The sequence below is a fragment of the Eptesicus fuscus genome, chromosome 12, assembly GCF_027574615.1.
Source record: "Eptesicus fuscus isolate TK198812 chromosome 12, DD_ASM_mEF_20220401, whole genome shotgun sequence".
Lineage (NCBI taxonomy): Eukaryota > Metazoa > Chordata > Mammalia > Chiroptera > Vespertilionidae > Eptesicus > Eptesicus fuscus.
The window spans coordinates 25,059,916-25,082,577 of NC_072484.1; the positions used below are offsets into that span (position 1 = coordinate 25,059,916).

At 40.0% G+C, this 22,662-nt stretch overlaps 1 protein-coding gene across 1 annotated transcript in view; it reads right to left on the minus strand.

Moving 5' to 3' along the window:
• The window catches only part of PLCB1 (phospholipase C beta 1), a 616,845-nt gene that overhangs the window by 51,631 nt on the left and 542,552 nt on the right, over positions 1–22,662 (minus strand). The window contains exons 29-32 of the mRNA XM_054723939.1: positions 22,310–22,386; positions 22,115–22,204; positions 21,625–21,682; positions 20,631–20,717 (exon numbers count right to left, since the gene is read on the minus strand). Of these exons, the coding sequence (XP_054579914.1) occupies positions 20,631–20,717; positions 21,625–21,682; positions 22,115–22,204; positions 22,310–22,386 (312 nt within the window). The remainder of the gene's footprint in view (positions 1–20,630; positions 20,718–21,624; positions 21,683–22,114; positions 22,205–22,309; positions 22,387–22,662) is intronic.

Below are 22,662 nucleotides of genomic sequence, written 5' to 3' on the forward strand. Positions count from 1 at the left end.
CCAGGAAACCTGCAATCAGGTTAGAATACTCCCAGGTGACCCATCCCCTTTCAGCTGACTCTGAGTGGCTGGCACTGCCGGCCACAGACAGCTCTGAGCTGCCTGCCCGTGAAATGTTGTCATTTAAGCCACAGCAGAAACATTCCCTCAAACCACTCTCCCCGGAGGTGTAGGAGCTGCATTTCCAATCACAGAAAGGGAAGCTCTCCTAGTCTTCTGACTGTTAAAGGAAAGAGACAATTTCCTTAGAGTTGCTTCACAATTCCACTTCCCTTAGGATGTGATTTTAAAAGTTTCTTGCATGTGCTAGGCCAGAGTGGCTCAGTGGCTGAGTGTCAACCCATGCACAGAGAGGCCACAGGTTCGATTACCAGTCAGGGCACATGCCCGGATGGTGGGCTAGATCCCCAGAATGCAGGAGGCAGCCATTCAATGTTGTATTTCTCTCTCATCCATGTTTCTCTTTCTCTCCCTCTCCCTCTCAAATCAATAAAAACATATTAAAAATGAAGTTTCTTGCACAAATTAAGCTCTTTGGGTAAAGTTCAGTCTTTCAAAGATGTCCTTCCCACTTTTTTAGCTGCCCCCAATGGTGGCTGACTCTATCACGGAACTCGGTGTGTCTTCTAAGTGGGAGAAGAGAAGGCAGCAGGCTGAGATCTATTAGACTTCCCTATATATCCTCCCAGGTCTCTGCTATGAAGTGGCTGGCCTACACTTCTCCATGAACTAACAGCTGTTGGCCATTTGGAGTGACTGAATTGCAGCCACTGTTTGAGTCCATGGTCTGGTCCCCTTGACCTGAGGGAGCTTCTTTGTCTTATTCTTAGGTTTCTACCAATCTCCTCAACATCCACCATTTGCCATCACTGACCCTTCCAAGACACACACAATATGGGGAGCCATGAGCCCTGTTCAGAACCTTCCAGATTGCGGCCCAAAGAGTGGAAGCCAGAGAGAAACATACAAATCTCAGTTCATACTCTGTTCTCTCTCCCCTCCTTCTTCCCACATTTCCTGGGATTGGGAGGGGTGGGCTTTCCTCTTTCTCTATGGGCACATTCTGAGTTCTGTCCTTGTTGAGTATGTAGTAAACTTCTAGCTCCTCGGGCCTGGCTTCTGTGGTATAAGAAGCTAAAGGAATTTGGAGAAATCCCTTCCTGTCTTGAAATCTATTTTTCAAGATTTCTGCCTCACTAATAAGGATCTTTTCCTTTGGGAGTCCCATCCTTTCCTTTCCTGGAGTCCTGACTCAGCCTGGAAGGAAGGAGGACACTTAATGGGAAAAATACACATTTCAACTTATTATGTGCTTTCACTGCTGTACAAGGCAGAGTGGATTCTAATTGCAGGGTGGTAAATGTGGAAGCCTCTTCATCTGCAGATGCGTTAGTGTAGCTGCCATGCAGACTTGGTGCATTCCTGGATCAGCTCTGACAGTCACCGTTGTATGAGTATTATTGTCAATGTACCAAATAGCAAGAGAAAACAACCTAACATTTAAACAGTGTCTGGGGAAACCCTTTATTGTTGATAGTTTATGTTGCACACTCATTAACATATTGTTCTTCCACTGAACATTGATCACAGGAAAACACAACTCTGCCAACCATTAAGAGTGAAATCTGTTTTTCCCTATTCTTCAGTGGCAATCCTTTTATATAGTACTAGTGGCCCGGTGCATGAAATTCGTGCACGGGAAGGGGGGGGTCCCTCAGCCCGGCCTGCACCCTCTCAAATCTGGGACATCCCTCTCACAATCCAGGACCACTGGTTCCTAACCGCTAGCCTGCCTGCTTGATTGCCCCTAACCACTCTGCCTGCCAGCCTGCTCACCCCCAACAGCCCCCCCTTGCTGGCCTGCTCACCCCCAATTGCCCCCCCCCCTGCCAGCCTGATTGCCCCCAACTGCTCCCTGGCAAGCATGCTTGCCCCCAACTGCCCCCCCATGCTGGCCTGCTTGACCCAACTGCCCCCCCTTCCCAGCCTGATCGCCCCCAGCTGCCCCCCACTGCCAGCCTGATCGCCCCTAACCACCTCTGCCTCAGCCCTGCCATCATGGCTTTGTCTGGAAGGACTTCCGGAAGGTCTCCCAGTCTAATTAGCATATTACCCTTTTATTAGTATAGATTCTCAGGATAAACTAGACAGGGCCACAAATGAGGAGTACTCATTAATCTCTGCTCAAATGGAGTCCCCTTCACTGCCTATGTCCCTGTTGCTATTAAGATGTCTGCTCCCCTTCAAGTGTGGATTTCTGGAAGAGCCTATTCCTTGCCTCCTGTTCATCCCAATCTTATCCAACTCCCACTACCACCTTTCCACTGACCCGTCACTAATACCAAGGGCACCAATGACCCCCTGATCACTAAAGTCAAAGGACACCTTTCTGTACCACTCAGTTGCTGTGGACACTGTGGGTCCCTCCCTTCATATCGGGGACTTTTTTTTTCCCTTTTGGCTTCTCTGGTATTCTTGGTTTTCATCCCACCTCACAGGCTGACCCTTTTCTGTTTCATCCAGTCTTTTCCACCTCTATCAGACCTCTTAAAACTAAGTCCTGGGATCCTCCTCTTTTCCCCTCTCTATGCCAAACATTTTATCCATCCTATGCTTAAATTCCATCTAGACTCATGTTTTTCAACTCAGTCCGTGTGGCTCAAGAAATTGAATGTCAACTCATGAACCAAGAACTGGCCTATCAGGACACATGCCCAGGTTGGGGCTTGATCCCAGTAGGGGGACTGCAGGAGGCAGCCGATGGATGATTTTTTTCTCATGGATGTTTCTCTCAACCCTCTCCCTTCCTCCCTAAAATCAATAAAAACATATTTAAAAAAAATAAAAATAAATTCAATCTAGATTCATGATTTTTAAATTTTTTGGCATGTAACTTACACTTGGAGAAAGGGTAAACCCTTTCAATTACTTCTGTTTTTCTACTTCTAGAAATTTCTGCTTCTATAATAACTCTCATGACAGCCTCATAGGAAATAAAGATGATAAAAGGCACCATAGACACACAGGGTTTCAGGCAAAGGAAAGCTGTCGTGTGGTGTCAATTGGAAGGGAAAGCCCTTGGCAGAAACGGGTGCTGTTCCTCAGTCACTATGTGACCTCAGACAAATCACTCTCACCTCCGGGCTCCAGGCTGTAGAGGCCACAGATGTGACTTGATTGTCTTTGTAATGAAAGGTTAAATGTGAATCCTGCCAATAGGCATTTCATATTCAGAGTCTTAGCACCACCTTACTTGTTTGGAAGTGGTATAAAAAGGGCAAAATTGGAAAGAAATGTTTCCTACAGAAAATAAAACAGCCTGAAAACTGTTATTTACCCCAGCAGTTCTCTATTCGATTTCATTTATTGCCACTTAAAACTTTTAATAGGGAAAAAAGTGGCCTCATTAAAATGAATGTGGCAAGTGATAACTTAGTATTAGCTGTGGGCAGTATTAACAGTGGGAGGAGTATTATGGTACAGCTGAGACCTTTTTCTGGTAGGACTGCTGAGTGGCTGAGGAAAATGTCCTGCTATGTAGGTTTGTGTTTCAGGGGACTTTTTGGTTGCCCCCAGAATATTCTACATACAGGTCCTGGGAGTTCATTAGTCAGTGAGGCAGCACTACACCTTTCTGGTAGAGGAAACATGGAATAAAAGGTTTAAAAAAGCAATAAATTGTATTTCAGCAGACAGTTCTGTTTTGTTCATGAAGGATTGGACGTTTTCCACTCTGGTAAGCTGCAATAGGAACTCTGCATTAAACCTGGAAAAACTCTATGCCATACAACAGTAAGGTTTGTGGCAGCGGTGTGCTAATCCATATTTAATAGGTGGCTCTCCCAGGGAAGAAAAGACCCTCATCTATAGTGTTTGCTGATTGCCCCGGTGTAAATATCCCCACTATGGCCAATTTCAAGCTACCAAAGTGAGGACCTTGCACCAAGAATTAGGAAGAGGTGCAAACAGCACTCCATTCTAGTGACCACAGAGATACAATAGTTGTAGATTACCTTGAGAGCCCAGACAATAGTCAAACATCTATAATAATAAAAGCATAATATGCTAATTAGACCAGATGTCCTTCCAGACAACCTTCCCAATAAAGCCATGGCGGCGGGGGCTGTGGCAGCGGAGGTGGCAGCGGTGATGGCAGCAGTGATAGTGGGGGCGGAGGCTGCCACCATGGCAGTGGGGCCGAGCCCCTTGCATGAATTTCATGCATCAGGCCTCTAGTGTCAAATAATTAGCAAGTCATGAGTTTTGGGTGTTTGTTATCTTTGTTTTTAATATAATTTGCTTAATTGTAAGTTTATATAATTTACTTTTTAAAAAATATATATTTTTATTAATTTCAGAGAGGAAGGAAGAGGGAGAGATAGATACATCAATGATGAGAGAGAATCATTGATTGGCTACCTCCTGCACACTCCCAACTGGGGATCGAGCCCGGAACCTGAGCATGTGCCCTTGACCGGAATCGAACCTGGGACCCTTTAGTCCGCAAGTCGATGCTCTATCCACTGAGCAAAACTGGCTAGGGCTATAATTTACTTTTTAAATACCATAGGCTTTATCACAATATCATGTGAAATTCCTTCCTGTCTGCTCCTCTGCTTGATCAACGTCTACTAAACCCTATAGGTCTGCGAAGTTCTCCTCGTTTTAACCAAGAATATGTCAGCTCTTCTTTCCCTACAAATAGCTCTATTATAATGATGATCACAGTATTTTTTTCCAACACAAATTCTCTGTAGAAAGATAGATTATACATGAGAAATTAAGATTCAGCATGCTATCTACCTAAGCTGCTTATTTATTAGCCACTAGCCACATTTGAATTTATTTAAATTTAAATAAAATTAAAATATCAATTCGTCAGGTGCATTAGCCACATTTCAAGCACTTACTGAGCACCTGCAGCTAGTGGGCTCTCAGACACAGGGCATTTCCATCTCTGCATAAAGCTCCGCTAGACAATGTGAGGTGAGGGGGGAGCTTGCAACTCTTTACATAGTGTTATTTTCTAAGCACCTAGCCTAGTGACTGTATACAGTAAGCATTCAATAAGTATTGAATTAATAAAAGAAAAAATTAGCACTATTTCCCTAGTGGTAACTACTTGTAGCATTCAGGTTTTCTGAGAGACCACAGAAACAAACACACATACCTAAATTTATTTTTGTTATTGACAAGCGGAAAACTAAAAATGAGCAATTTTCATTTCCCCTGGGATGAGAACACCAACATCCATCATTAGAATACAATTATAGACTTCATCTCTCAGGTGTTAATATAGCAATCTATAGTTGTTAATTCGGAAGCATAATATCGATTTTAATTTATTTTTCTAGGTCATCTCTGCTCTGTTGTTCTGTAAGTGACCCTATGGACTCATTAAATCTTTCAGCATGATATTTATGCAACCCTATTTAATGAGTCCTCCAACACCTTGAATTCTCTGGATCTCATACCTATTATTTTAGTGGCAAAATTCTGTGTTTAATTAACCGTATTCTTCATGGACTCAGAGGAGATCATAAAAAGGTCACTCAGTCTTACACAACTCTCTGCTTGCAGACAGCCTCTTTGTTGCCACACTTACAGATCTTCAAGAGACTCACAGTATCCTCTGGGGATTGGTTCCAGAAGCCCCTCACCCCCGACCCCACAGATAACAGAATCTGCGGATGCTCCAGTCCCCTACAGAAAATAGCATAGTATTTGCCTATAACCTACACACATCTCCCATATACTTTAACTCATCTGTAGGTTACTTCAAATACCTAATACAAGGTAGATGCTTTGTAAACAGTTGCTAAAATACACTGGTTAGGGAACAATGACAAGTTAAAAATACATTTAAAAATAATAAAAAGAGATGTTTCTCTTCCAATATGTTCCTCTAGATTTCCTAATAACCTCAGGGGTAAATACTAGGGCTGAGTAAATAGTATTTGAATGAATAAACAAAAACCTTAAAAATAATTGCTTAACAACAACAAAATAATAGACCCTGGTACAAACCCCAACGTGTACTCTAATTCCTTTCTCATATAATTCAGTCCCCACCTTTTCAAGTGGGAGAAGGAGGTTTCAGTTAATAAGGATTCTGTTCTAGGGCTGGGGGAAGAGAAGGGCTCAGGAGGAGAGTGTGGACAGATGAGGGAGGGAAAAGGCTCTCAAGGGAAGAAAACCTATTTCATCTCTGGTTTGAACTCAGCACCAACACATAAAAGCTGGATGGCATGTGAGTGGAGAATAAGGGAGGGAGGACAAAGTCAAGGTTGGGAGGAGGTGAGGGTGTATACCAAGCTACACTGTGTCTCACAGTTCCCCTCTCTGCGTGCCACTGCCTTCCCGCTGGATGTGATGGACACAGAAAATAGCTGCCTGCCCCCCAATGATAGGAGCGGCTCGCTGCGACTCATAGCTTCCGAGAGGTAGGTTCTTGTGTTCAGAGGGCTGGGCGTTTCCTAACATCTAGTCCTGGGGGATGTTCTTCTCCAAGACATTTGTTAAAAACAACTGGTTTTGAAAAACGTGAATGTCTCGCCTATGATGTTTAATTCCTCTTGCTGTTGTGACCATTTTAGGGGCTAAATCCCTGGCATGATTTGGTTGTGATATTGTGGAGGCCGGGGTATGCCACCAGCAAATAAAATAGCGTTTGGTATATGGCACTGGAGTTTGTCCCTAGTCACCACTCAGAGAGAGATCTGCTTCCCTTAACAGAGAGGCTGCTAGTCTGTCCATTTTATAGATGAGTATACTGAGGATCAGAGGGTGTACCCTTAGGGCTTGCCTCGCCATGAAATGTGAGAAAGAGCGATCACACCCCTGAAACCTAGATCAGAAAATCATGGCTTCAGATGTTTACTAAGAAAAATCAAAGGACACAACATGCGGGGTCCCCAAGGTTTGACACTTCTTGTCTGACCTTAGTAGAGTTCATTAATCTTTTTGAACTTTAGTTTCCTCAAGTGCACAATGGCACGAGTAAGATAATACATGTGATGTGCTCTGAAGGTGCTTCGCAACATAGTAAATGCTTGATGTCATTGTTTTATTATTTAAGTGTAAGGGAATAAAAGTTTAAATCCCTTTCCATGGACTGGAATTGCTCTATATTTTATAGCAAGTAGGGACTGTGTTTTTGCTCTTTTGTTCTTATTGAAATTGGCATAGCCTAGAATAAAGCAGACACTTAACTATACTTGGAATAAATGTATAGTTCCTAAAGCTATACATCAGTATTTTTTAGAAATTAGTCATTCTATAGGTCTTTACTTAAAGGTTCATACATACTAGTACACAAAAATGAGCAAACATGCTTTTTGTTTGTTTTTAATCTTTCTGTACAGTGATTTATTTGTATTTATTTAAAAAAATTTACCTGGGTTAAAGGTATGAATAACCTGTTTAGCTTCACCTATTAATCTCTAGCTGAATTAGGAATATATTTTTCACTAATGAGATTTGCGTTCACTAATTTAAAATGTTAAATTTCAAGTATTAATGTGATGGGTATTCTGGGACCAATATTATAGTAAAAAAAGTCATTTTTTAAAATTTACCTTTATTGTTGAAAGTATTACAGATGTCCCCTTTGTCCCCGCCTCCCCCCCCCCAACCCCTTCTACTGCACTTGCCCCTCCCAGGCCTTCACCACACTATTGTCTGTGTCCATAGGCTATGCATATATGCATATAAGTTCCCAGGTTAATCTCTCCCCGCCCTGACACTGCCTCTACACCCCCATCCCAGCTTTCCCTATGAAATATGTGATGCCTTTTCATTCATTCATTTTGTTTTCAGCTGTAGACTATCAATGAAGATTTCTAAGGCGAGGAAGAAAGGTGAGGAAATATTAAACTTTGTACAAAATGTACTTTTCATATACTGCTATGAAAGAAGAACTTTTTGTTCTTTTTCAAAGATAAAATAGTGTTTGTTTGTTTTTTCTGTTTTTGCAATGAGGCCTATTTTTCCATGGAAAGTGTGAAATTGGTTTATTGTTATGTTGCCTTTTATATGTGGAAAGCTAAAGGGACCAAACTATGTGAGTAAAGATTTTTTTTTAATGTCTAGGCATTGTGGGAATATCTATCTCTTTTGAAAATAAATACTTTTTGCTAAGCAGGAAGCGCAGCTGACATTCTGAAAGGAATACAGGTTGTGAACCAGCCATTGCAAGCCTGATAGAGCAGAGGACAAAAATGTAACATTTATGTCCCTACTGCATTTGTTTTAGAAACAACACCCAACTCCTGTGTTCTGACCTCCACTCTCACTTACCTCCTCTGAGAGAATGTAATAGTCTACCTGTGATATTAAATGTTTCACAATAACTCTCAAAAATTCCAAGACAGTAACAACAACAATAAAATCCAAGGGGGCTTATACTTAATGATTTAAGGAATACCCTAAACATTTATAACCAAATGAAAAACAAAAACATTTTCAAGGTCTCCCTGATGTGTTCTTGAAGAAATCAATATCACTAGCCTCTCCTACACCCCAGCTTCCAAAGTGGGCTTGATCACAAGGTCACCACAGAAGCAAGATCCATTGGGAGAACATGGACAGAATTCAGGCTATGGCTTTGCTCTCAAATGACAATCTCTGCCTCTCTTTTACTAGCGTTGCAGTCAGAAGTAGAAAATAAGAATATACCAAAGGGTCAGGCTTGTGATTAGGCCAAAATATTAAAACACAATAAAACAGCATGAAGGTGGCTTACAGCTTCTCCTTCCAGCCGGGGGATAGATACTCCAGCCTTGCTGGTCAAATGTGGTCCATGGAAATATGGCAGCAAGAGCATCCCCTGAAAGCCAGTGAGGGATGCAGATCTCAGGGCCCACCAGACCTCCAGCATCAGAATCTGCATTTTCATTGGATCATATAGTCATTAAAGTGTGAAGGGCTCATTGTTTGTGGCAACTGATATAGACAAAGGAAGAACTTACACCTTTTTTCTTAGTAAAATTTGTGTTTTCACTAATTCTTTGATGTTTCTAAACTGCACTGCTTCACAGATCAACAAGGACTTAAAGACAAAAACACTAAGCCTCACTGTAAAACTCTGTTTTCAACACATCAGAATAGAAGTTTGCTTTCTTTATAATCACATCAATGCTTCTTTACTCCATCATTAGAATGGCTTTGGCCAGTTTTTATTAGCTGAAGGAATATAATAGATTTCATGATGATTCTCCTCTAGCAAGCTAAAGTCCTCTCTAAGTTTCAAGCTTCATTTTGCTCCAACCAGCAGCCATTGACACAAGCATTCCTAATAGTGAGGCAATTTTAAGAGCTCTTGATAGCACAGAATCAGAAAATCCTGAGATACCCTCTTAAATCTAAATACAATGTGGGGATACATGCCTTTTGTTTGGTTTTTAAAAGGACCGTGTCATAAATTGAGTAGAATGGGTCAAGAAGACTCCCTGAAAACTAATTTAATCCCATTAGATTTTAAGATATTAAGATTGTGAGAAATCAGTGCTTTGAGAAGTAGGAACTTAAATGTTTCAAAAGTGGGAATAATAGTGAGTGTGAGAGTGAAAGGTCAAGGTCAAAAGGGAAGCTGATTTTGCAAACTGAGAAACAAAAGGGAAGAAGACAATATGTAAGAATGGAATTTATGACAGAAAGAGAGAGAACAATGATGAAGAAATAAATACCAGAGGAAGACAGTTAAGATGTGCAGTGCATCATGGTGTGGCTGGGAACTGGAGCAGGAAAAAGATGAGAATGTAGAGAAAGGGAGGGTGAAGAACAAAGGAGCAAGTCCATGATGCCTGTGAACCGGATGGCCACACGCCACCCTTCTCTCTAAAGCGACCCCTCCCATCCAGTCCTACCTGGCCGGAAGGACGGTGGTCACCACTTGAGAGCTTGAGGGTTGGGGGGAGTAAAGTTGGGGGAAACAGAGGGATCCTCATGGCAAGTTTCCGACAAGAATGAGGAGGAACCGTCCCCCTGTGTGGAAAAAAAGGGATGCTGTCATTTTGGTGGCATTGAACTAGATTTTTAAGTCATTTGTTATTTCAACGTTTTTGTCTGGGAGCTTTCTTGGAGTGCCTTCTAGAATAGAGATTTAAAACCTCCAACTTCTTTATCTTGTCCAACACTTTCTGCCACAAATGCAATGGAACTGGCAATTGAATTCTCCTTGGTCCTTCCCTACCCTCTGTAGGGATTAGACGTTAAAGATGATTGCAGCTATTACTATTGAGAAATTCTCCACAAAATTCCACTACTGTCAAGAAACCCGAGAAGAGATTATATTGAATTACTGACAGCAGTTGAACAATGCAGCCCAATGAGTTTGCGCTTAATGGCCATACTGTACTTTTTCCTCTTAAAGAGAGAGGACTTTTTTTTTATACACAAAGTCAATTGTGTTAGTCCTCCACTTAAGTCATTCATTCAAAACTATGTATTAAGCACCAACTAAGTGCCAGGCATTGTTCTCGGGTGCCTAGAACTCAAGAGCATCACTGAACAAAATAACAAAGCCTCTGCCTTTATGGAGATTACATTTTAAAGGGGAGGGACCAATATTGAGTAATATACTTAAAGGGGAAGTGAATGACCTAACCAGGTAATCAATGCTATGAAAAACAGAAAAGGGAAAGGAGATGCCAGGGATGGAAGAGTGGTGGACCGTGATTGCAAATTTAGGTAAAGTGGTCATTGGCAGCCTCTTTGAGAAGACAGATTTGAACAAAGACCTGAAAGGCAGGAAAGAGTTGCCCAAGAAGATACATGGGAGATGAGCATTCTGGGCAGAGGAAACAGTCCACACAAGCACAAGGAACGGCTTGCCTAATTGGGGCCCAGCAAGGAGCCCGGGAGGGCCGGAACAGAGGGTAGGTCAATAAGGAGATGAAGAGAGGATGCAGCACAGTGGGATCCGGTTATACTGGACCTTGTAGACTTTTATTCTGAGATGATGGGAGCCATGCAAGGGCGTTGAACAGAGGAGCGAGCTGACTTATGTTCTAAAAGGATGACTCTGGCTACTGTGTTGGGCCCAGAATATGAGTGGGGCATGTGGAAGCAAGAATACCAGTTAGGAGGCTAGTTAGAAATTCAGGTGAGGAATAGCAGTGACTTTGGCTAGGGTGGGTGTGGTGCAGTTGACATGTTAACAATTATAAAGATGTGTTACCTGATTTATAATAATTTGCAAGTTTGGGGCTTTTTTGTTTCATTTAACAGGAAAACCTAATAATAAACTTAAGAATTGTGACAGCTCATTATCTATTTCCCTAAACCTAAGAATTGTTGTTGTTTTTTAAAATAATATGTAAGATGCAAAGAAAAAGAAAAGGGTGAAAAACTGAAGCTAAAGCACAATATATTTCTTATTCTTTATGTCACTGGAAACATGGACATGTTGCTGGATGCCCTCATAGACACAAATTTGCATAACTAGCATAATTAGCTAGGGCTAAATCCATTTTGATGCCTACATGATTAAACATTCCAGTCTTTCCTCCAATTGTGTAAAGTTGATTGTGTATAAATGTGCGTGCACATGTGTATATGGTCACAGAGGGTATATAGTAAAGAATTCATCCAAACCATCAGAAACATTATGAACTGTTTACTCTTCTATCACAGATCTTGATAAGAGTTTTTGAAATATGAAAATATTATTTGAGCCTTGGTTTCTGCTACAAATTCAAAGACCTTTTTTGTTAAATTCAAAGACTAGTCTCAGCCAATAATTAATAATAAATGCAGATGTGCGTCAATTGATTTTTGTTGACAGAAAATGGATAGGTAGGACTCTAAGGGATAGATTTGTTACATTAATTTGTATCTATCTATCTATCATCTATCTATCTATCTATCTATCTATCTATCTATCTATCTATCTATAGACATAGATAGATAGATAGATAGATAGATAGATAGATAGATGATAGATAGATAGATGATAGATATAGATAGATAGATAGATAGATAGATAGATAGATATAGATATATTTCAGAGAGGAAGGGAGAGGGAGAGAGCGATAGAAATAACGATGAGAGAGAATAATTGATCAGCTGCTTCCTGCACTTTTGTCTCCCATTTGGGATAAAACTAGGAAATGAATGGTGACCTCCAGGGTCATAGTTTGATGCTCAACCACTGAGCCATGGTGGCAGGGCACATTAATTTGGCATTGGAAATAGAGAATGTGACTCTTGCACTTAGATGCAGTCTGCCTGAATTGAAACTTTGACAGTTTTTATTTTATTTTTTCAGCCCAGTAGTTCTGCATTTGCCCTTTTACAATAGACTCTTCTTTGATGTCCACATACTGCTTCATCAAATATTTCAAAGCACCTAATGTACTTCCTATTTGGGTATTCTACAGCTAAATATTTCTCTCAGTTTGAGTTTGGCCATCCTTCCCTAACAATGTTGAAAGCCATAGTAAAATCAGGCAGTGGTTTCCTTATATCAGTGGTCGGCAAACTGCGGCTTGCGAGTCACATGCGGCTCTTTGGCCCCTTGAGTGTGGCTCTTCCACAAAATACCACGTGCGGGCGCGCAGGTACAGTGCGATTGAAACTTCGTGGCCCATGCGCAGAAGTCGGTTTTTGGCTCTCAAAAGAAATTTTAATCGTTGTACTGTTGATATTTGGCTCTGTTGACAATGAGTTTGCCGACCACTGCCTTATATCAATTAAAATTTCACATTCTCTGCTTTGGAAAGGTTTAGGGTATGGGTGTTGGACTATTTTCATTATCCTTGTCATACCAAAGCAGGGCTTTAAAAACAAACTGGAGATACATTGGGAATAAAACATCTAACTAGTATTGGCAAAATTCATATAAGTCATGCACAATGACAGGTACAGGAGTAAAAGTATAAGTGAGCCCAAAAGGTTTTTGGGGCCGTTCATGGTTGCTGTGCATACTTTTTTGTTTGTTTTTGGTAGGTTGACAGATAGCGTCAATGGGATTAAAGTTTGTCTCATCCTATTCCTGATCTTGAACGCAGTCCTTATGGGGAAGACCCTGAACCCCACCAACACACACACTCCTTGATCCTTTAATACTTGGTGAATATTCTCTTTGGATTTCTTCCCCTCCATTCAATAGACCAATCACAAAACTCCCACATTTTTCATCTATAGGAAAAAAAAAATAAGGATAAGGGAAGGGAAAGAATGTTAATGGAGTAGAAAAAAGGGGAAGGAATCAATGGCATTCATGGGAATCTTAGTTGTAATTGTGTTGAAATCTCAAACTCACTTTCCTTGAAGGTGCCAGAAAATAGAAACTCATGAATCTGTTTAGGGAATGCCAAGTAGGACTAAGGGGCAGCCACTTCTCAGCTCTAGAGATTTGTTTCCATGTTGGCTCAATCTAATCATACAATCTAATTTTCAAGAGAAATCATGTTTCTTTTTCTTTAATATTATTTCAAAGGAGATTAGATTTTTAAAATATATTTTATTGATTTTTTTTTACAGAGAGGAAGGGAGAGGGATAGAGAGTTAGAAACATTGATCAGCTGCCTCTTGCACACCTCCTACTGGGGATGTGCCTGCAACCAAGGTACATGCCCTTGACTGGAATTGAACCTGGGACCTTTCAGTCCACAGGTCGATGCTCTATCCACTTAGCCAAACAGGTTAGGGCTCATGTTTCTTTAAATAAGAACATTTCCAACTTTTACATAATAGTGTGGTGGTTTTGTGATGTGCCCCCTTGGCTCAGCTGAACTACATTTCCCAGAGTTCCCTTTCTGTATGCTTCCAGTTAGAATGGGCTACAAAAAAGACTCTTTCAAGAGTTGGAGTGCTGATGAGGGGATGGCAGCCATTGTTTAATACATAGGTATTATTGCTGATCTGTTGACTCATCCTTTTAGAGTGAAGCAGCAATTGGACCTGTAAAGCTTAATCATTATTCTCCCTTCCAGACTGCCTGCATGCATGCCAGGATCAGCATTAGATCGGGAGATAGCCTTTTGGAGACTACAAAGCCAGCCCCCACAATTGCAGGAGCCAATTCCCTGCAACACAAACAATCTCTTACTGGTTCTGCTTCTATAGTGGAACCTGACTAGAACAGATGTTTAATTCATACATTTTAAAAACATGTGAAAAATTTCTATTTCTGGTAATGGCTGCTTGGGTGATTTGAACCATCCTTCCCACTGAAAACAACTAAAAATGTTGGATTTGATATTAAAACTATCTTCTTTAAAAACTTAAGACTCATAAAAATTTAAAGAATAATTAGGCCCAAACTGCAGGGACATCAAACCTAGACAGGTAATAAGCAAATAAGCTGCTTTTGTTTTGAGGGGCTTTTGCTAAAGCTGGACATTTTGAATTCATTTTTTTGACAGCCTTGTAGGGTGAGGCCAAAACCCAAAGCCCATGGCTATCCAGAGTGAGGAATCTCACAGAAAACATTATCTATAATAAGTGAGGCATACAAATTGTAGATCTGAAAATAAACCAAATACTAGAACATCTGGAAATAAAATAAAATACAAAAGCAAAAATTAAAAGCTCAGTGAATGAGTTAAATAGCAGTACCACTAAAAATAAGTAAATTAGAAAAATGGTAAGAAAAAAAAATTGTTCAAAGGGTAGCACAAAGAGACAAAAAAATGGAAAATACTGGAAAGAGTTAAGAGATAGAGAAGATGGATTAAGGCAGTCATTTTATACATAAATAACATGATGAAAGGAAATTTTTGAAAAATGTGATGGAAGCCAATAGCTGAGAGTTTTTTTCTGAGCTAATGAAAGTTAGCCATGCAGTCACCTCAAACACACACTTAAACACATTATAAGAAAACAATATAAAAATAAGAAAAAAATCTTAACTGCAGGGAAAGAGCAGAAAATATATCATCATCAAAAGAACTACACTAAGATCAATAGTTAACTTCTCAACAAGAAGAGAAGTCAGAGGACAGTGAAATGTTATCTTCCATAATAAAAAATATAACTGCCAACCTAAAAGTTTTATATCCAGTTAAAGTATCATTTCAGAATGAAGGTAAAATAAAGAAAATAATGAAGAACTACATGTTTTTTAAAAGGCAATTATTCACATGGACAGATATGAAAGGGAAATTTCTTACACAGAAAAAACAAAAATAAGCTACATGATGGGTTGACAAGGACTTGACAATGAGCAAAATATAGTCAACAGCCAACCAGTTTACACTTTGTGGTCTAGCTTCTATGAGAAGGTCCACTGGGTGTTACCAGGGAGAATTCATATTTCCCCATCAAGTAACAAAATATTAGAGGAGGGACAAATAAATCATGTAAGAAAGAAGCTTTTACTTAAATGCCCAAGTTAGTTTCTTTTTCCCTGAAAACTGGGAAGGCAGGATTGAAATAGCTGTATTTAGAGTTCTGTCTCAGGGCCCAAAGGTAGGTCTGACAAGAGTAACCTCACCCAGAGAAGTTAGTCATGCACCCTGTTATGAAGATGTGAGAGGGGAAATGAGGGAAATCAGGCTATATTCCCCTGGTGGAGGGGAAAGAAAAGAGCCAGCATGATGAAATGTTCTTTGGCTATAAATGAAAATGCCTTAAAACTTCCTGGCATTCTCTCTTGCTAATGAGCTAAATTAAAACAGATAACTTGTGTTTTAAGAAGCATCAAAGACAAATTAAATGTCAGAGGAGAAGTAAATTACATATTTATCGACTGTTTTATGAGGTTATACAGACAGTTCATTAAAAAGTCCCCTCAAAGGATGATTCTTCTTGTAACCAGGGCCTGTAGCTACAAAGCAATCAATTTATAATGGAATATTCACAGCAGATTCAGAGCAACTCCTGATTAACGATGTTTCACCATGTTAGGATAAATCTCTTTGAAATGTAAAGAAAAAAGGTAGAATGTCCTTTTTATAATGAATCAACTCAGAGTCTAGCACAACCACAAAAAGTGTGGTTTCTTTCCACTGGCATTTGGGTTCTTGAGTTGTTCCTACCACCTTTCATACACATAAACCCTTTACTACTGTCTTTGGCAAACCTAGGTATGGAAATCCCAAGGAAACCCATTATGTCACTGAGTTGAAAGATTGTATCCATCTTTAGAACTCTGCAGCTATCCTATCTAATAATAGACAAATATGCAAATTGACCATATCTCCGACACACCCACAAGCCACGCCCACCATTCAATCAGAGCGAGTATGCAAACTAACCCAACAAAGATGGCTACAGCCAAAGAGAGCAAGGTTTCCTAGGTAACAGAGGAAGCCAAGCTTTCCGCCTGCCCTTGCCAGGCCTAAGCCTCCACTCAAGCTACAAAGTTTCAATTATAGAAGGTAAACAAATTCAAACAAATGGCGGCAGAATGGAGCTTGAGAGAGCAGGCCAGGGTTGCTGCCGGCAACAGGGGAAGCAAAGCTTTCCACACACCCTGTCCGGGCCCACCCGCTTAAGGCAACAAAGTTTCAATTATAACCCCAACATAAATGGCTGCCAGCCTCAGAGGGAGCCCCAGGCTTGGCTCCGCTCCAGGCTACAAAGTTTCAATTGTAGAAGGAAAATAAATTCCAGATACCAGGGCCTCCGCTTGGGTCACCAGGGGGTGTGGCCAGCCTGCAAACCACCACAGGCCCCTCGCTCAGGCCACCCCACACCCCAAGGGAACCCCCACCTGATCCGGGACACCCTTCAGGGCAAACCAGCTGGCCCCCACCCCTATACCAGGCCTCTATCCTATCTAATAAAAGAGTAATATGCAGATTGATCATCACTGCAACACACAATATAGCTGCCCCCATGTGGTCAAAGATCCTGCCCCCATGTGGACACAAGATGGCCACCACAAGATGGCCAGCAGGAGAGGGCAGTTGGGAGGCACCCAGCCTGCTAGGGAGGGCAGTTGGGAGGGACCAAGCCTGCAAGGGAGGGCAGTTGGAGGTGATCAACCCTGCAGGAGAGGGCAGTTAGGGGTGACCAGGCCGGCAGAGGAGGGAAGTTGGGGGCAAACAGGCTGGCAGCAGAGTGGTTAGGGGATGATCAGGCTGGCAGGCAGAAGTGGTTAGGGGCAATCAGGAAGGCAGGCAGGCAAGCAGTTGGGAGCCAGCAGTCCTTGATTGTGAGAGGGATGTCCGACTGCCCGTTTAGGCCCGATCCCCCCAGTGGGATCGGGCCTAAACGGGCAGTCGGACATCCCTCAAGGGGTCCCATATTGGAGAGGGTACAGGCTGGGCTGAGGGACAACCCCCCTTCGTGCAAGAATTTCGTGCACTGGGCCTCTAGTAGATTTCATAAAAAGACGCACCTTGAACAAAACTGAAAACAGCATACACTCAGGGACTGAATCCAAGATTTCACTGCTAGGGAACAGGCAGCTGAACGTCTCTCCATAATTTAGAACTCTACTGAGAAAGAGCTGAGTATTCTCTTTTAAGAGAATTTGTAACTTAATACATGTCAGTGGAACTTATGGACAGATATGCACAATGCAGTTTTATGTCAAATTGGGGGCCAAAATATGTATCTCTTGTATATTTTACCTCTAGTGATCATCACCTTCCATTTTCCACAATGTCCTCAAAATGTACATACAAAAGAAATAGACTCGTTGAGTCTCAGTTTTTAATGGGAAATAAAACATTATACATATGACAAAGTCCTGGTGCATGTCACAAAACGGAACATTCTAAAATAAACTTTCACATTGTGGCTGGCCAAATTTGGTCTCCCACCAAATAGGGACCAGAAGAACAGAAGTTCTTGGTCTACGTGGAAATGAAATGGTTTTGATTGAAGAGCACCGTTCTATTGCAGGATGATTAAAATGTTGGGAACTTGAGTTGATCTTTCCTGATCATAAGTGCATGGTTGAGTGAAATGTGAGAAAGTTACACTTCGAATTAATCTTCATATGGATCTTGCTCTAAATCAAGCCCAAAACTGTTATTTTTCTGCATTGGCTTTTCAAATTTCTCTTCTTAAACATTTTTTTTTTTTTTTTTTTTTTTTTTTTTACTTTTAAAGGAGTGGTTTGGTTACCAAAGACTTGGGAATTTATACAGCTTGTAATTGGGATCCAGGCAAGCTCAGAAAGCAATAGGAGAAATTAGGAACGTAAAAAGAGCTTCTTCCCTGTTCAGGTGGAAGTGAGGAACACAGAACACATTATTCCATTAGTTTAAAAAGTGGATGAAGAAAAAGTAAGTTCATAATATTTGACAATAGGGTGAAAGAAGCTGACAAATGGGAAGAAACACGATGCCATGTAGCAAAATATTAGCCATTATTGTTTTCTATTTAGGAAATTGCTTATGCTATCTGTAAAATATTTGAAGGAGGAACTCTATTCCCCTCAGCAACCTCTGGCAAAATTCAGCATGCTTTCCTCTTAATAAGAAGGTTGCAATTACCTTTAATATTACCTACTATAGTATCAACTCAATTTCCTTGCATAACACTGAGTGATGGAACTGGTCATAAATGTCAAGATGTCAGAAAACCACTCGGCCTTCACATCTTCTTGACTGAATGGAACGGACTCAGTTGTAGATACAGTTGGCCAGGTTCGTTTCCTTGAGTTGCTCCTTTTTCTTTTATGTTTCCCCTTTTGTTGATTTCCCTCATATCTATGTCAAGCTTTGTCAAGCCAATACTGAACGTGAAGAAGGATTATCTCAAAGTCAGTGCTATTCTATTTCTGGTCAACACCCAACAATTATGAGTGTGGCTGGCTGCTATGCTAGACTGGTCTTACATTTGCTGTCCTGTGCTTTGATCTTTCTCCACATGACCTACACTTGACCTTATTCTTTTACTCCAGTATTAATTATTGCTCCTTCTTGTCACGGTCATTTTCCTTTATTAGCTTATTGTATCCTACAATATTAACAGTCATCATTCTTATTTTATTATCAAAGTCATGGTTCCAAAGCACAACATTTTTAAGCCCTGAAGAGCACCTCTCAATAAATGCTTTAGTTTGACATGGAACCAATAATCATCAAGGGCAACCTTCAAACCTAGACACAGTAAGATGGTCATAAGAACAACCTCCTGGATGGAAAGCAAAGAGGAATCATATTGGTCGCTATTTACAGTAAAAAGAAAAAAAAAAAGGCAAATAGAACTACTAAAAATTCATAGAAATACTTCAGATCTCTTTCCAAGGGGCCAAAAAAAGAAATTTTAAAATTGCTATAAATATGGTAATAGTATACATTTTATCTATGAGTAAAGTTGTTGACATGTTTGGACCAAAACCAAAACAAACCAAAATAAAACTCTGTGGGAATAACAATATTTTCCAAGAGAGATTTTCTTAGAAATGAGAAAACTGGCTAATGAGGTATCAACCATAAGTGAAGGGCATTATGCCAGTGTACAAAGTAATGACAAATATGAATTCAGACAGAATGGATTGAAAAAGCATGTATTTGAATATACCACCTGGAATTGATCACTGTGAAGGTGTTTCTTAATTTTCTGTTGAACCTGGATCTTTTGCTCCAAATATTTGGGCATTTTAAAAGACCAATCCTAAATGAAAAGCATAGTGATTTCTAAAATTTGTTCTATTTTACTAATGCATAATAAATGTGAAAGGGTGGTTAAGAATATTTAAATTGTTGATTAATAAAAAAGCATAAAAATTAGCATCATATCTCAGGAATTATTAATTCTTGGATTTTCATTACTACTTGAGAATCTGTATTGCCCAACCTAAAACTTTAGGAGTCACACATATTAAATCAATGTCATAGGTAATAAAAATAAAGAGAGGAGCAGAAATAAACACAAAAAATATTTAGAATCAACCACAAAAAATCTATAAAAAATAAATTAGTGAATGGACTATATAATGAAACAAAACTAAGACTTTTCAGCTTTACAATTTTAAAAAGTACTTTTATGAAATACCAGTACCTTTTAGAATAGATATTTAAGCTGTAGATTGGAGAACAGAATAACTGAAAAGTACATTTTTCACAAAGAGAAAAATATTCCTTGATGAATCAAAACAGATGAATGTTCTAAAGCTGAGATACTTTTCCCCTAAAATATTTGATTTATAAATATTCAGTTTGCTTTAAGTTAATATTCATGAAACATTGGTTTTGACCAAATAATAAGCACAGGTAATTTTAAAGTGGAGCACCAATAAACTGTTATTATAGGGAAAAGGAAGATTTATATTTTTCTGGCTTATGATAATATTTTGTTAGATGAAAACCAGGATGCTATTGGTACAGGAACCCTCTGCTGGACAGAGTCTGCCATTACAATATAAGTTATTTAAACCTGAAGAAACTCAGCTAATTCATTTCTCTTAATTCTATCTTGGCAGGGGAGAGGGCCAGGGTCCTTTAAAAATACTTATGTCTCAACCACACCCCAGACCAATTAAAAGCCAAGCTCCAGAGCTGGATTCCTTGCATTTGCAGTTTTTAAACCTCACAAGGTGATGATAAAGACTTATTGAATACTACCATAAAGATTTTTTTACCATCATTGAAAAAGATACATACATTTCCCATGCGATGTGACCTGAGATTGTGTGCAAGATACATGAGCGAGGGAGGTCTTATTCTAATGGAATGGAGAGAGACTGAAATTACTGAGTGATGATTCTATTCAGTTCAGTTTACCTTGGGCTTTTCGTCCAGGATCTGCTGACGTATCTCCTTGTGTTTCTCTACGAGTTTTTCTTGCCGTTTACTTTGTGCCTCTTCTAACTATAAGAAAGTTACAAAGAAAGTCATTCTCACCTAAAAGTTCAAGTGAATGTTTTCAGAAAAATGTTAAAAATTAAATACATTGAATTACTTCATTCCCTGGTCAAGAACTGTCCTTACAGGTATAGTAGACTGTTGGTAAGCATTGAAGGTAAATGGGAATGAGGGTGGAGTGATCAAATTATACTATCCTTACATTTTCTTAATATTTGAAAATTTTCATAGTAACGTTTTTTAAAAATTTGAAAAAAATATATAATAGCCTCTGGAGCTTGTCATCTTCTCTACCACTGGTGACAACTAAGGATTCTTTGGGGGAATCTCCCATTTACATCATGTTTCCGGGCTCCTGACCTGGAAGTGATTCTTCACATCTGTCTTTACGCGAGCCTTTTTGTACACAGGTTTGCAATTAAACTTCCAGGAATATTGACTAGGGAGCCTTCGCTGTGAAGAGTGGTAAATAGATGCAACAAGGCATGCTGTTTCCTATGGAGGCTCACACTGTGCTTGTCAAACATTCACACATAGTTTGCAAAGGAGAGAGGCATTAGCCCCATTATAAAGAAACAACGGGCTCAAACTGGAGTCACTTTTGCTACACCCCACCAAGAATGAATACTAACCTAACTGCAGTGTCAGCCTCTCCCAGTCTGTCTGGAATTTCAACCTTAGCGATGTCCTCTGCCTGATAAAGCCCCCTGCCTTCTCCTGAGCAAAGGCGACCTTGCCTGTAAGAACTTCCTTGTCCCACCATTTCTCCACCTATAAACCTTCTTCTTTGTACAGCTGCTCAGAGGAACTCTCTGTTTACTAACTGGGATGCTGCCTGGTTCATGAACTGCTAGAACCAATTAGACCTTTAAATCTACTCGATTGAACGTTTGTTCTTTAACAACCAACATACCCTCTTGATGTACTGCACCACCTCCTGGATGTATGACCGGATCATCTCTGTCTTTTCCCTAAAAGAAAAGGACAAATAAATCATTATATGAACACATCCGGCATCAGAAAACATGAGACTCTTGGACTCCCCGATGAAAATTTATAGAACTCTCAACATTCTTATTACTGCTTCCAGGAAGGTACAATGCACCAACTCTGGACAAAGGTCAGGTGCCCCCAAGGGCAGACTTTGTTTTCACTAAATGCTGGGAAGACTGCCTGACATTATTAGAAGTGAGGATTCAACCTTTTCCTAAGGGACACCCTTTACTCAGCCTTTATCTCCAAGGTCCTTTTCTGAACTGCTCTCTGAGTTTCCGGTTGAAAACCTTACAGAGAAGATCTTTTGAAAGGTTAATTAGAGGAGAAATTTCACAGATGGGTCTTCATGGTTAAGAATGAAATAATCCCCAGGTAAAAGGTGGCGAAGAAGGGTTCTTTCTCCTTACTCTTCCATCTGGCTTTTGTCTTTGGATTTAGCTTCTGTTATCTTCTCCTGTCTCTTTTTATCCATTTTCTTCTTTAATTCCTTCTTCTCTCTGAAGTCAAAATGGAAGTAAAAGGGAAAAAAGGCAAATGAAGTGGCAGTTTGTATTGAATACATTTATATACACAAGTCCATTGTAATGAGGATGGAGGCTTACTTCTCACAGATTTCTTTGAGCTTCTTTAACTGATTGTTCTGACATTCTTCAGCAACATCCGTCAATTTTTGGATAAGCTGAGGAAAGAAAATGCCAGTTTGCTATTTTATGTTACCATAAACAAAGCACCCTCTCCCTCAAACAATAGTATCTGTCATTAAAAAAATCTCTCATTGATATTTAACAATAGTTAGAATTATCAAACATCTATGATAGGTAATGAGACCTATTTAAAACCATCATATTATCTTGGTTTGACTACAACATTCTTCTTCTTATCTCTTTTAAAAAAATATATATTTTTATTGATTTCAGAGAGGAAAGGGGAGGGAGAGAGTAACAGAAACATCAAC